The 15,680-nt window shown below is 49.5% G+C and overlaps 1 protein-coding gene across 1 annotated transcript; it reads right to left on the minus strand.

Annotated features, from left to right (window-relative positions):
- Positions 1 to 1,702: 1,702 nt before the first annotated feature.
- LOC144820264 (uncharacterized) lies at positions 1,703 to 14,001 on the minus strand. Its single transcript, XM_078677852.1, has 2 exons — positions 12,772 to 14,001; positions 1,703 to 1,921 (listed from the first exon to the last, which is right to left on the minus strand). The coding sequence occupies exons 1-2, from the start codon at positions 13,999 to 14,001 to the stop codon at positions 1,703 to 1,705; spliced, it is 1,449 nt and encodes a 482-aa protein (XP_078533978.1).
- Positions 14,002 to 15,680: the final 1,679 nt, after the last annotated feature.

Consider the following 15,680-nt stretch of genomic DNA (forward strand, 5'->3'; position numbering starts at 1 on the left):
ATCCTGGTCTGACCATGTTTTTACAACTGGGAGGGGCACTGATGTTTGGAGTACTATTGCCACTCCAGACTTTCGGGGCATTCCTCCCTCAGCGTGCATTGGTACTGAGATACTACAATGTATCACCCTGCCCACCCAATTGCAACGCAGCTTGTCAGATTGTAGTCCATCCAGGTGTGTCCCCTGCAGGAGAGTCACATCTGCCCTTTTTTGCCTGGAGGTAGGAGAGCACTTTTTTCTGTTTGATTTAGTGTGTGAGGCCATTGGAGAGGGAGAGGACAGGATCAGACAAAAGAGTAAGGGTGGGTTGGAGAGGGATCGGGTGCAGTGGGAGTGAGAGGAGGAGGAGAACAGGGGAGGAGGATGTAAGATATCTATGGGGGGGTGGAGAGGAGGGGGTGGGGACAGGGGAAAGGGGGGCTAGGTGAATGAGAACCCCGCATACAGGTATGGCGCCTCCTGATGAACACCAGCTGGTGTGGGAAACGGGCTATCCAGGGGCACCAAGAGACATATCGAGGGGGAAAAAGGTAGAGGGGATGGTGGAAGGAGTCTGGGTAGGCTGCATGGGAGAAGCGCAGTGTGGGGAGCACTGTACTGTGCGCTGCAGCTCTAGACTTGTGGAGATAGTGCACTGAGAGGACCCCTTCAGGGAGGCAGGGCAGTCTGAGTTGTGCAGGGGCTAAGAGCAGTCATCGGGGACTGTTGGGGCGAGTAGAACAGCTTGGTGTGGGGTGAGGGCCTATCACACCCGCCAGGAGGTCATGGCATCCAAATCAATGTAGTAGTCAGGGGTTATAAAGGATCAGTGTGTGTGGGGTGATCAGCCCCCGGTAGCATGACAAAGGGCAGTCTCTGTCAGAGCGGCGGCAGGCCCCCTGGAGAGGGCGGTATGGTGAGCATGAAGGGGGGCAGCCCCACTCGATAGGGGAGAAGGGGGAGGCCAATGATACCAACATGCCATGCAGTCATGGGGACAATGAACAGCGGGTATGAACAGGCAATCCAGCACATCCTGGTGAACTAAGCAACAATGCGACTCAGGGTTCCAACAGCATCAAAGCAACTAAACTAATGGGGGAGTGGAAAATAAAGAGACAAACTGTGTCGCAAAACCGTCCCAAGCCTTGGGACCAACTCGACGGCACGTGTGGAGGTCAGACAGTGAGTCCACTGGGAAATTGGGGAAGGGTAGCTCGTATTGCACATAGCACACAATAGTCACAAACATAGCAAACAAGCAATGAAATAAACAGGCAATGAAATAGGAATGGCAATACTCAGCCATCCATCTTCTGCAGGCCCCAGCGATCCTGTTACAGCACATCCACTGTGCCATGTTCGACATTGGTTGGCAGTCCTCAGGTGCTCACTCTGCGGTGAAGGTAGGTTTCATGGGAGAGCCCGAATTGTCCCTGGCCTGGCCCGCGTGAGTGCAGCCACTGCCTGAAAGGTTTGGGTTCTGTCCTGGGAGTATGCCTTCCTGTCGAGGTCCCTGCCCGATGTCGGAAGCTGCCATTATTCCACCAATTACTGCTGGAGGAGGCAGGTAGGGAGATCGGTGACGGGTGGTGGTCCTCCGCAGCCATAGAGGAGGTTTCCATGTCATGCGAGGAGAGTCAATCCAGGAAGTGGCGCAGGTCCTCCGGGTTGAAGAATTCTCTTGAGGACACATCCTTGGTGAACCACAGGTGGGCGTGTTTTAAGAAACCAGCTGATGGAGATGGGGCTGGAGACAGAGAAAGGCTTTGCAGCAGTTGTTGCTCTCCCTGTAGAAGTCTGCAGCCAACCGGAACTCGTGTCCTTCATATGTGTATGGACCATGACAGCAGTTGCCAGGCTTGTATATGCTGTAGGAAGCAGACAACGAGGTGCCGGAGGGATCCTGTCGTGGTGAGCCAATGTGATGAGTCTGCTGCATCTCCAATGGAGGGTCAAAGACAAGATCAGTGAGCTTTGAGAGGGAGTCCCTATGGTGTAGCGGGAATTCCGTTCTCCTACAGAACTGTGCATAGAGATTTGGAACCTCAGTACCCAAAATCCCCTTACCGAGCTAGCTACAGTGTCTCATTGGTCATAACAAACTCCCAATGTTTAGACAAACCAAAACATGAACTTAGAATACCTCAGGTAACGTGGAACACATGAACACTCTTTCGCTATACAATCATTTCAAACCAGAACGTGGAGTAAAAGAGGACACGTGCATATTTGAAATATTTATTTACTAATGCAGGGTTCTCAAACGCAGTATCTTATATAATACAAGCAAACATATTGTAAGAAACAAAGTTATCAGCATAGTTACTAGTCCATAGAATGCGAAAGGTGCCAGCATGCTAAAAGTCTGAAATGAATAGGAGTTAACAACACCTAATTCTCACCCTCCCTAACTGGCATAGGATATTATATCTATGAAGGTCTCTTTTGGTTTTAGCAGGGCAGGCCCATACCTCAAGATCTCAGTGGCAGAGGATCACATCATCTTCCACCAGCTCTCTGCATGCGAAGCACCATCAAGTGTGTATCGTGTGCTCTAAGCAAAGCAATATAAAACGCGCGTAAAGCCAGATTTTGGCAGCAGCTGCATTCATGTTATGTCTAGGAAGGTGCGAAGATCAGACCTCACAACAACACTGTGTCGAGTTATCCTTGGAGGCTTCAGCACTCACTGTACAGACATATTTTACCAAGCAAAGCTGATATCAGAGCAATAACATATTATTCTCATGTAAATCATAACGCTCTTCTAGGTTGAAAGCTAAAATAACAATTATGTGTCGTGTGCAAAAGCAGCAAAAGGAAAAATGGCGTTTAAACATTTAATAAGCTCATGCTAACTTAACACGGTATATAGGTAAGCAGTAACTATATGACACCCCCCAATGATCCGAGCACGGACAAAATAAGGTAAGATAAGACCAGAATAGGGGCACATCATGAAAGCAGAGTTCAATAATAATGAGCTAGGGTAATTTCCAAAATCTGGTGAAAAGGCCTTACAGAGGTCAATTAAAAAGTTCCCAACTTGCCAATCTATGGCTCACTTTCACTCAAGTCAATAGGTCTGAGTTTGTAAAAAAATTTGTAATCAGGAACGTGCTATTAGCAAAAGTTTCAAAGGCTTTTAGGACAGGACTGAATATGCAAAATATGCAGCAACTGCCTCCAGCATGAAATCACTCATCATCCGAAAACAGTTCAGCCATCCAATTCATTAGTGGGAAAGAACATACGTGCTCCTCCAGCACCGGAGCCTCTAGCATCATCAGAGGACAACTCGTCGGGTTCTCAATATAGCTCTGTGCCAAGAAATCTTGTGCTGCTGCGAGTATGTTCCAATGACCCATTAGTCCATGCATCGCTGCCAAGGCCATAATCCTTTCTCCAGAACAAACCAACTCGTGAGTAACTACGGGACTCATCAGGTGATTAAAATCGACGTCAGGAGACACCGTCTTGCAGAGACACAAATCAAGGGCCCAGTCAAAATCGCAGCTCAGGCAATGAAACACAGGCTGGACACATGTGAAATAGGAAAATCGAAACGATAATCCAAATGCCGTGCTTAAAGTCGCAAGCAGCAGTGTGCCATAGTATTCAAGCATCCGGTTGCGAAACAGTCAATCAATCAATCAATCAAGAAATTTGTATAGCGCGCTACTCACCCAGAGGGTCTCAAAGTGCTTGGGGGAGAGGGGTCCGCTACTGCTCGAACAGCCAGGTCTTGAGTTGTTTCCTGAAGGAGAGGTGGTCTTGGGTGCGGCGGAGGTGGATGGGAAGGGAGTTCCAAGTCTTGTCTGCCAGGTAGGAGAAGGATCTTCCTCCCATGGTGGCTCTTCGAATGCGTGGAACCGTGGCGAGGGCTTAGTTGGTCGAACGCAGTTGGCGGGTGGGAGTGTAGAAGGTCAGGCGGTTGTTCAGGTACCTGGGTCCCAGGTCGTTGAGGGCCTTGTGTGCATGGGTGAGGAGACGGAACGTGATTCTCTTGCTGACGGGGAGCCAGTGCAGGTCTCTCAGGTGTCCGGAGATGTGGCTGTGTCGGGGGATGTCTAGGATGAGTCGTGCGGAGGCGTTCTGGATGCGTTGGAGTCTTTTCTGCAGCTTGGCTGTGGTTCCGGTGTAGAGGGTGTTTCCGTAGTCCAGTCGGCTGGTGACGAGTGCTTGGGTGACAGTCTTCCTGGTTTCGGTGGGGATCCATCGGAAGATCTTCCGGAGCATTCGTAGGATGTTGAAACACGATGATGAGACTGCGTTGACTTGTCTGGTCATTGAGAGGGAGGAGTCCAGGATGAAGCCCAGGTTGCGTGCATGGTCCGTAGGATTGGGTGCATTGCCTAGGGCCGGGGCCACCAGGAGTCGTCCCAGGCGGAGGGTGATGATCCCAGGATGAGGACTTCCGTCTGGTCTGAGTTCAGTTTCAGGCGGCTGTTCTTCATCCACTCGGCTACTTCTTTCATCCCTTCGTGTAGGTTGGTTCTGGCGGTGGCAGGGTCGTTGGTGAGGGAGAGGATCAGCTGGGTGTCGTCGGCGTAGGAGATGATGTTGAGGTTGTGTTGGCGTGCGATGGCTACGAGGGGGCTCATGTAGACGTTGAAGAGGGTGGGGCTGAGTGATGATCCTTACGGTACGCCGCAGATGATTTCGGTGGCCTCGGATCTGAACGGGGGGAGGCGGACTCTCTGGGTTCTTCCGGCGAGGAACGAGATGATCCACTCCAGTGCCTTCTCTTGGATACCGACGTTGCTGAGGCGTTGTACTAGGGTGCTGTGGCAGACAGTATTGAACGCTGCAGAGAGGTCCAGGAGGATGAGGGCCGCTGTTTCCCCATTGTCGAGCAGGGTTCGAATGTCGTCCGTGGCAGCGATGAGGGCGGTCTCGGTGCTGTGGTTGGCTCAGAAGCCGGACTGTGAGTGGTCGAGGGATGCGTTCGTCTCGAGGAAGGTAGCAAGCTGTCTGTTGACGGTCTTCTGGATGACTTTGGCGGGAAACGGGAGGAGCGAGATGGGGCGGTAGTTCTTGAGGTCGGTGGGGTTTGCTGATTGTTTCTTCAGGAGGGCGCTGAGTTCGGCATGCACCAGCTCTCCGGGAAGGTGGCGGTGTTGAAGGAGCAGTTGATGATGTCCCGGAGGTGGGGTGCGATGGCGGAGTCGGCCTTGTTGAAGATGTGGTGGGGGCATGGGTCGGTTGGTGATCCGGAGTGGATGGTGTTCATCGTGTGGATGGTGTCTTCGGTGCTGACCGGGGTCCAGGCGCAGAGGGTGGTGGTGGGGGCGTTGGTTCTGGGGTTGGGTGCGTGGACTGTTTGCCGAAGCTGTTGTGTATTTCTGCGATCTTGCTGTGGAAGTACGAGGCGAGTGAGTCACAGAGGTCTTGTGAGGGGGTGATGTCGTCGTTTCCGGCGCTGGGGTTGGAGAGCTCCTTGACGATGCTGAAGAGTTCCTTGCTGTTGTGTGCGTTGTTGTCTAGTCGATCCTTGTATGCTGACTTCTTGGTGGTATGTATCAGCTGGTGGTGTTTGCGGGTGGCGTTCTTGAGGGCGGTCATGTTGTCTGTGGTCGGGGTTTTTCACCAGGCTTTCTCGAGGGTGCGGCAGTTTTTCTTGGAGTTCTTGAGGCCATCGTTGAACCAGGAGGCTCTCTTGCTTCCGGGCTTGCTGGGATGGTTTTTCTGGGGTGCGAGGTCATCAGCGCAGTTGGTGATCCACTGTGTGAGGTGTTGGCTGCTTGGTTGGGGTCCGTAGATCTGGTGGGAGGGTTCTGGTTCAGTGATGTGGTGAGCTGGTCCGTGGTGATCTTGTTCCAGCTCCTGCGGGGAACCTGTTGTGGGAGGTGGTGAGTTGTGGTCTTTCTGAAGCTGAAGTGGACGCAGCTGTGGTCTGTCCAGTGGAGTCCGATGGAGTGGCTGAAGGAGATGTACTTGCTGGAGGAGAAGATTGGGTCGAGCATGTGTCCGGCGTAGTGGGTGGGGGTGTTTACCAGTTGCTTGAGTCCGAGGTTGGCGAGGTTGTCCAGCAGGGTGGTGGTGTTGTTGTCGTTGTTGTTCTCCAGGTGGAAGTTGAGGTCCCCTAGGAGAATGTAGTCAGCGGAGGGGAGGGCGTGTGGGCTGATGAAGTCTGCGATGTCTTCGCTGAATTGTGTGCGGGGTCCTGGGGGTCTGTAGATGAGGGTTCCTCTGAGAGTGGTCTTGGGGTCGGTGTGTATCTGGAAGTGAAGATGTTCGGCGGCTGTGAGGGTGTCGTCGGAGTTGGTCGTGATGCGGATGGTGTTCTTGTGGACGATGGCGATGCCTCCTCCTGTCTGGTTGACGCGGTCCCTCCGGGTGATCTTGTATCCGTCCGGGATGGCGATGGCGATGTCGGGCGCTGAGGAGGTGTTCATCCAAGTTTCCGTGAGGAAGGCGACGTCTGGAGATGTGGTGTCGAGCAGGTTCCATAGTTCCACGGCGTGTCTGTGGACGGAGCGGGTGTTGAGCAGGATGCACCTCAGGTGGTTGTTGTTGGTGCTCGGCTTGGCGGGTGCGGTGAAGGTCCGGATGCAGGAGAACTTGCAGGGTTGACAGGTGAAGGGTCCGTGGGTGCGTCCTGGGGTGGCTCAGTGGCAGCCGGGGGTCCGGCTGGTGATGAGTGCGTTGAGGGTGGCGGCGCTGTATGTCCGGCGGGTGGGGTGACTTCTGCGGGGGCCAGGAGGTCTGGCACTGGGCACGGGCCAGGCGTGGATGGGCGTAGACGGGCTTGCCTTTGGCGTGCCTTCGGCGCACCATCGGCGCGCCCGCTGCGCGTGAACGCTGCGCGGACTCTGCCATAAGTGGAGAGTTGTGGGGCGGAGCGAGGGAGGAGCAGATGGGAGGCGGGAGCGGGGTGGGGAGGGGAGCGGTGATGCTGGAGGGAGCGGGGGTGGGGCCGCGGGGGAGCAGCGTCAGGGAGCGGGGTGGGTCGGCGGTGGAGGCACAGGAGCGATCAGGGGCACAGCAGAGGACGATGCAAAAACAATACAGGCACAATACGATCAGGGGCACAGAGGACGATGCTAAGAAGCAAATACAGGCACAATACGATCAGGGGCACAGAGGACGATGCTAAAAACAATTACAGGCACAATACGATCAGGGGCACAGAGGACGATGCTAAAAAACAATTACAGGCACAATACTATAGAGGACGATGCAAAAACGAATACTGGCACAATACAGATATGAGGGGGCAGATACAAACTGGCAGCGGCAGCGGCGGCGGATACCGGGCACCCTCGGGGTGGGCCACGCGGCGGGAGGAGCGACCGGCTCTGACCAGGTCAGGTCACAGCTCCCCGCCTCGCGGACACCACCTTTTGAGTTCAATGGGAGGGAGGAGCAGCTGGGAGGCGGGAGCGGGGTGGCGAGTGGGGAGGGGAGCGGTGATGCTGGAGGGAGCAGGGGTGGGCCCACGGGGGAGCAGCGGCAGGGAGCGGGGTGGGATGGCGGTGGAGGCACAGGAGCGATCATGGGCACAGCAGAGGATGATGCAAAAACAATACAGGCACAATACGATCAGGGGCACAGAGGACAATGCTAAAAAACAATTACAGGCACAATACGATCAGGGGCACAGAGGACGATGCTAAAAAACAATTACAGGCACAATACTATCAGAGGACGATGCAAAAACGAATACTGGCACAATACAGATATAAGGGGCAGATACAAACTGGCAGCGGCGGCGGATACCGGGCACCCTCGGGTTGGGCAACGCGGCGGGAGGAGCGATCGGCTCTGACCAGGTCAGGTCAGGTCACCAGTGCCAGGTGGGGCTGTGCGGCGCATAACATAAGATGGGCATCCATTTTTAATAAAACAAAATATCACCAGAACGCCTGCAACCAGCGCCAGCAAAACAGGAAAACCACCAAATAGGCTCGAAAACATAGAATGAAAGAAAGCAGTGATTACTCCAAATATCTTCTCAAAGGAAGTCACAAGACCACTGCTAACTATTTTAAAAAAGTGTGAGAGGCCAGAAGTGGAGGAGGCATTAAAGATTTGATGAATCAGCTCGCTGAAATGCAATGGCAAATCAGTATTCAATAGCGCCTGCACTTCTGTGCGCGTGTTAGCTATGTGAAGGACAAATGTTTCACGAGCCGAACTCAGGGCCACCTCCCTTTGAGACAAAAGGGCTCTTATTCTACTCATACCATTGAACTCTGCCGTCAAGGTTGGGATTCGCGGCCAGATGGAAACATCTGAATTCCCATGTGTAGGAGGATACAGAACGTTTTTGCAACACACAACACGTTCCGATACTGTTACCACAAAAGCGATATCTCTAATTAACCCACAACAGTCTTCGTTATTCAAAAGTAAATAACTGCTGTTTGCCAGTAATGTGAAAGTAGGAACGATTGCGGGAACAGGAGTACCTTTCAAAACACAGGCTAAATTTGGCCGGTCCTGGTTACAAGAACCGTGCAATTGAATGTGTCTACATATCAATGAGTGATCTGGTGTTTCTGTGCACTCCTCCCCTTTAAGATAAACTTCCTTTTCATCTTTCAGGCTTCGATAAGTGAATGGAAGCGACCACGCCTCATGGAGAAACGAACTACCTAGCGGTTCATATCTGCCTATCGCGATATATCGCATACAATTTGTAAATTTGTACAAAGCAAACGGTAATGTAATTAACCCATGGATAAGCCTCGTTGCAGCAGTGGCTTCTGCCACAGAGAACGGTAAAAACTCTAACCTTTCAATGTGTAACATGGAAAAAGATGCATCCCGCATCGAAAGCATGCGCTGCTTGTCAGTCAAATTAAACGGGGCAAAGAGAGAGGACACGTTCATGTATATCCAAGGCACCTTTCCAGACTTAAGCATCTGCAGGGTCCACGCAAATTGCATAATGGAACGCAATTGATTCTGACCATGGTATAACACAGACAAGTTACGCGACCCCCAGCAAAAAATCTTGGGGTTTGGCTAGATTCAACACTTAGCTTTACCTGCCACACCAAGAGGGTGGCGGCCTCTTGCTATGGCATCATTAGAGGTCTTAGGCCCATATTGAAATTTTTTGATGCCCCCACCAGACAGCTGGTGGTTCAGGCATCAGTACTGTCCCGGGTGGACTATGCCAGCTAGCTCCTGGCCGGGCTTAAATCAGTCGGAACTTACCCGGCTGCAGCGAGTGCAAAACGCCGCAGCCAGAGTAGTGGTAGGTCTGCCTAGGCGGTGCTCGGTAGCAAAAACGCTGCACTCGCTCCATTGGCTCCCTGTTAAGCAGAGGATTGAATTTAAAGTGCTCTGCCCGGCATTTAAAATTCTCAAAGGCATGTCTCCCCAAATTCTGGCTAATCTTTTAACTCCTTATGTCCCCCTGCGAGCATTGAGAGCGTTAGGCCAGAATTTAGCAGTGGTTCCCCGCTTCAGGTTGAGCAGAACTGGCGGCCGCTCCTTTCGAGTGTTATATGCGAAGTGGTGGAATCTTCTTCCCTGTGAGATCCGGGCTATAGACGACCTTCTCCAGTTCAGGCGCGCCATCAAAACGCTTCTGTTTGTTTAAAGGCTTGGATTTTTCTTTACCCTTCTCTCTTTGATGTTGTGTTGTGTCTGTCTCCTCATAGCGCCAGGACGCCCCTTGGCTGGGGCAGCTGTGCGCTGTATAAATAAAAATAACATAACATAACATAACATATCAACAACAGAAGACACAATATTATTTAACGTGTAAATGCGGGAAGAAAGCATGTTAATACTATTATCTACAACTGCAAGCACCTTTTCTAAATTAGCTTGATCAATAGCTCTAAGACGTGTAGCAGCCTCAATTTGTGACGTCTTCCAGATTTCATTGTAAATCGCATATATCCATCTTTTAGATCTACCACTAGCCGGGCCTTTTACGAAATCGTTTAAATCTACATCATCAGTGAGCTTAGATTATGAGACACAAAGATATGTATGTATGGATCCTTCAGGTAGTGCAGATTTGATTGAGTACATAGGATTATGGCCCACATCAGCAGCAGTTGAGGGGGGAGGGATAAGGGGAGGGTTACTAGGGGTCCGATACAGATAGTGGAAGGATGTAAGCAGAAACTAGACTCAGATATAGGTGAATGAAGGGGCGCCCATGGAACAGATCTTCAACAAACGTGTAGATTGGTTAACTGTTGGGAGCTGGGGAGATCTCGAACAGGGGAGTTCCGACGTATGAGTGGATGGAGCGAGCTGCATTGGAACTGACATTATTCACTATTTTTGGAACACTGTATTCGGATGATTGTATTAGGAAGGGGGTTAGGAGTTATAGAAAAGCAGATACTAAATTGTGTTGTTGACCGGATACCTCTGTGAGGTGGTTTCCTTGATATCTCTAACGGATTGGGCACGAACGCCGCCCGGCCTCCGGGATGTGGACTGAATGGCTGTGTGCAGTTTTGTTACTGAACTGTGCCTTATAATGATCAAGGATGGGAAGGTCGAATTATTTCACTGTTTGTTTGTGAATCTGCAATAAAAACATATTTATAAATAAAAAAATCAGTGAGCTTAGATAGATGCAGTTTAACCGCAGCCAAGGTAGATGTTTCAGCCAATTCTGATATAATTTGCCAACTGAATGAGTGGTGACAGAATGGTCAGTATCAAAACGGGGATCAGGCCTGACTTGTGTAAACCCGTCAGCTAAACCCAGAAAACGACGATGGCATGAATCAGAACTTCTGTGCCTAATCAGCCAACCCTTTGGATCCAAATTGGAAATGTTAAAGGACGCATTTTGCAATAGAGCTTGCAATTCCCTAATGGAAAACTGTGTAATATTATTCCAACCAGAATATTCTTCTAAATCAGGGACAGTAGGTGTATTTCATTTTTTAGAAGTAGCCAATCCAAAGCATGTTGTTTGAGAAATGGTAGAATTTAAAAACAACATATGATTTGGGCTGAGACATGCATGGTGCAAAGCCTCAGTGCCTTGTACCTGCCAATTTTTAGAACCCCAAACAGATTTAAGGTCAATGGTTTCCTTCCATAGCTCGTAGCCCTCTACAGCTAACTTGTCTAGAAAGGACTTCGAATACAATCATTTATTATCGGTAAGTCTAACCTTGGACATGGACTTCTGTGTCATTTTAAAATAAAAAGACTCAGGTTTGGACTGATTAAAGTCGGTAAAATAAGTGTACTTTTTCAAGAAAGTACTCGAACTGCCTTGTAAAGGAGCTGGGCAATGTTCCCACTGTGTGTAATTTACAATACCCCTTCTGGAACTTGTTTTATGCAGATAATGGTTGCCAAAATGTTGGAAGCAAAATAATTCACCATAATTAGCAGAATCTAAGTATAAATCTTCAGCATCAAAGGCAGCATAATATTTCAAATCAGAGAATAATGCTTCTACGGCCTGAACATCCCAATCATCAGAACGTATGTTTTGTTTCACCACATCTCCCATGTTTACCCTGAGCACATTAGGGACATTAACAACTTCAGTAGGGCCATGGATTTGAAATTTAACCGCATCCTACACAATCCCATCAAGAACAGGCCAAGCAGTGATGTTAACAAAATTCAAGTCTCTCTTCAGTCTGTGTGCTGAATGTGACGAGGAAAGGGGGGCCAAAGTTCTATTAAGATGCCGAATGCATGTTCCTTCCTCGACATATTGTCCATCGACAAGACCAAAAAAAAATAAAACACAAAACCAATTGACATAAAAAGTTAAATTGAAAAATGTACCAGCCAAATATATGTCCAAGGGGGGATCAAATTTTTTTTTTAAACAAAGTGGCATAAATTGCAAAGCGAGAGGGCTTTTTTGAATTATGTGAAACAGTGTCAAAAGAGAATCTGGATTCTGTGGCCAAACGTGTTTGCAAATCAGGCATCGATAAGTCAGTTGGGTAAGTGTAATCAAGGTTATCAACGTTATCACCAGGTAAAGTACTTAATAAAGGACTGGAAACAGCAGGCATCTCAAGGGCCACTTCAGGTTCAGCATTAGAAGTAGTGGCCAAAACAAAATTTCTCACAATCGAAGGATATGAGACCGCCGGAGTCATACTAAGAAGAATCGGCCACTCTGTGTATCTTGACATTGTCAATAGAGATAAACCTGTTTTCCTTACGACCTGGAAGTGGAGGTAAAATGACTGTTCTTGTGCCCTTCACGCCAAGCACAGGAACCGGAGCTCGATATGAAGGACCAAATTCTTTCTGGTTATCGATCTTCTCTCGAACCAGTTCTCCAACTTGGGGTAGCCAGCCTACTACCGGGATCTGCAATGCATCATCCGATGTGGAGGGAAAATTTTCCTTTGAAAGACTGTCTCTGGTCTTTTGTAGATCCTGTAAAACATTGAAATGTTCATCTACGTCAAAGGTTGTGGCTTGGGCCACGTCATCTAGACCGTCAAGGTCCGGGACAAACATCTTGATACCAAAGAGCATTTCGTATGGGGTCCGTCTACCCAGAGACCTTCTAGGGAGATTATTAAGAGCACGCTGCACGCCATTGAGGTGGGCCAGCCAGTTTCTGCCAGTGCCTATAACTCGAGCTGTCAATGATTGCTTTAAGTCACGGTTCATTCGTTCCACTACACTGTTACCCTCAGGTCTGTAGGGAGACGAAAACTTGACTTGGACCCCCATCGAAGTCATGGCATTCTTATACGCCTTAGAGGCGAAAGCCGGACCCTGATCTGAATGGAAGGTACCACAGGCAAAAATCCCTACAAAGACACGCAAATCTCTTATGACAGTCCGTGAATCAGCGCTGCGATGGGGCCATACCCACACAAAGCATGTGCATGAATCAACTGCTACTAAGATGTACTTATACGAAGTATCAGAAGAAAAAGGACTGCAGTGATTTAAATAAACGCAACCTAGTGGTTTATTAGATATGTACAACTGTGTCTGTGGCGGACGCGCAGCAGTCGAAGGTTTAATCTGCTGGCAAATGTCACATCGAAGGACATAGTCGCGCGTCTGTTTGTACAGTCCCCGCCACCAGAAACGTTGTTGTAATTGAGCTACAGTGGCTGAGACGCCCGCATGCGCAGACGCCACACCTTCATGCGCCGCTGTAATCAAGGTAGCCCTGCGATCTGAGTTGGGAATCAACCGTTCTCCAACTTCAGGAATTTTCACATAAGGAACCTTATCAGGACTTAAGTGGTATGTGTACTTCGAAGGGAACCCCGTAGGATGTTTACCTCCCTTCTCAGTGGCAGCAACTGCCGCCAAGATGTCATCATCAATCTTACTTTTGGACCGTGTAACTGCTGCAACTAAATATGTAGATACCGCTGATTTTGCTGCCTCATCAGCAAGCGAGTTACCCACAGCGTGGACTCCAACACGCTGATGGCCGAGAGTATGAATCACAAACACGAGTGGCAACTGCTCTTTGAGCTCAGCCACTCGAACCCAGATCATTTTATGTTTTATTGTGCTACCCTTGGAATCACGAAAGTCATTTTGAATCCAAAAGAACAAGTTTTCATTGTAAGACTGGACACAGTAATAGGAATCACTCACAATAAGAGTCCTCACACTAGGATCTGCGTACTCTAACGCGAGTAACAGAGCACGAAGCTCCGCCAATTGTGCGGTGCAGTCCCCTAGAGTCTGCGTGTGCACAACTCTGGACTTGAACTCATCGTTCACCATGGCACCGACCACAATGGCGCATGCGGAAACGTGGGCATGTTTAGAGCCATGCACAACCTGCGCCGAACCATCAGTGTAAATGATGCAATGGAAATCCTCCAAAGGTCGCATCGCTAAAGGAGCCGGATGAACAAATTCATACTGTAAGTACTCCTGCGACCTTAGGGAGGCGTCAAACACAAATGTGACATCCGAGGATGTCAGTGAAGCCGCCCATTGAATCCACCGAGGGTGCAAAGCTTTGGAATTCGGTACACTGGCTTTCGTAACTGCTTCTAAAGCAGGACACGGGATAACAACCAACATGCGTTTTCCCTGTGACAGGGCACGTTCTTTAAGAATTGCCATCTGCACAGCCGTTAAAACTTTTTCCACAGTGGAAAATCGCATTTCAGCCAAAGTGTACAAGTGTGACTTGTAAGCAATAGGTACGGTGTCTCCTTCATTAAAAGTAAGGTACGTGAAACCCACCGTCCCAGGGAAGATTCTTATCACCAGGTTGATGTGGTTATCATGAGTCAGTAAGAATTTAGAAGCGAGCAGATCAGCCTGCAAAGATTGCAAAATAGCCGAGTGCTCAGGCAGCCAGCATGATTTGGAAAAATTTGGTTGTATCAAAGCATACAAAGGCTTGATACGTTGGGCATATTCCGGAATGTATGTTCTTCCGAAATTTAGGAAACCCAGTAAAGACTGTAATTTTTTCAGCGTTGTCGGAGCGCGCAGTTGTGCGCATTTCTCTAGGAAGTGAGGAGCCAAACCTCTACCTTCATTGTTGAGCTCGTAGCCCAAGAACAACACTGTGTACTCTGCAATGTGCGATTTTACAAAGTTGAATTTGTAACCCATGTCTGCAAAGTTACAAATTAAGCTGTTTACTCGACACAGATGCTCCCAAAGTTCGTCGTCTGTGAGATAAATGTCATCCACATACGAGCATGCATCCGGGTCGATTCTCTCCCAAAGAGAGACTATGCGGGCAGTAAAAATCCCAGGACTATTCTTATAGCCCATAGGCAAACGCCGAAATTGTTTTTAAACACCGCCGCAAGTAAAGGAGGTCCATTGGGAACTTAGATCATCCAATCGATGGGCATAAAAACCGTTGGAAATGTCAAGCGTGGTCTTAGAAACGCTTACGCACAAGACTATCCACTAAGGCAGCGCCGTGAGTATTCTGTACTGCACAGGTACGGCAATGCGAGTTTAAATGCCGGTAATCCAATACCAAACGATATGAACCGTCGGGCTTGGTCACAGTAAAAAGAGGGTTATTCATTGGTGACACACATGTTTCAATCACTCCCTAATATTCCAATTGCTCAAGTATTGCCGCGACGGAAGCCTTGGCTTCACGCCGAATGGGATATTGAGGTTGAGGCTGTGGCTGAGACCGTAAAGGAATCTCGTGGTTTGGAGATAATTTATCCCAATCACAATGTGTACGGTACAGAGCCGGTGCTAGAGCCTTAGCCCACTCTTCTGCAAAATTCAGTGCATGCTCCTTCGAGACTGTGTGCGCGAAACTGGGGAGGATCACCTCCTCCCCTCGCGGAGCTGCGAGAACAAAAGGTGGGGGCCAGTCAGCCTGCGAAAGCAAAATGTCATACGTAGACTAAAGATTTTCCCAAAATACCCCTTTGATGGTACGTTGTATGTCACCTTCGATTAACAGGACAATTTCATAAAGTCTATCAGGGGGAGCAACTCTTGTATCAGCTGTTTCTATCACAACATAAATATCAGTCGCTGTCACCTTCAGTAGTGGACGCAGGGCCTCTCTCACAATGGTAATCTCCGCCGCGCTGTCCAGCAAGGTCAGAGCCCATGTCAGATTCCGAAGCCGCGTTCTCACTATCTGTGGCATATCGATGCGCTGTTAATGACGTGACTTTCTTCTTGGCAAACTGCGGTCTCTTCGGCGTTGAGCCGTCCTGCTTTCCTGCACCGTCTTTCGGGCGGGGCTGGTCATGTCCTTGCTGACCTCCCCGTCCCCTTCCGCCTCCTCCACCACCGGTCGTCGAGGC

The sequence above is a fragment of the Lissotriton helveticus genome, chromosome 2_1, assembly GCF_964261635.1.
Source record: "Lissotriton helveticus chromosome 2_1, aLisHel1.1, whole genome shotgun sequence".
Lineage (NCBI taxonomy): Eukaryota > Metazoa > Chordata > Amphibia > Caudata > Salamandridae > Lissotriton > Lissotriton helveticus.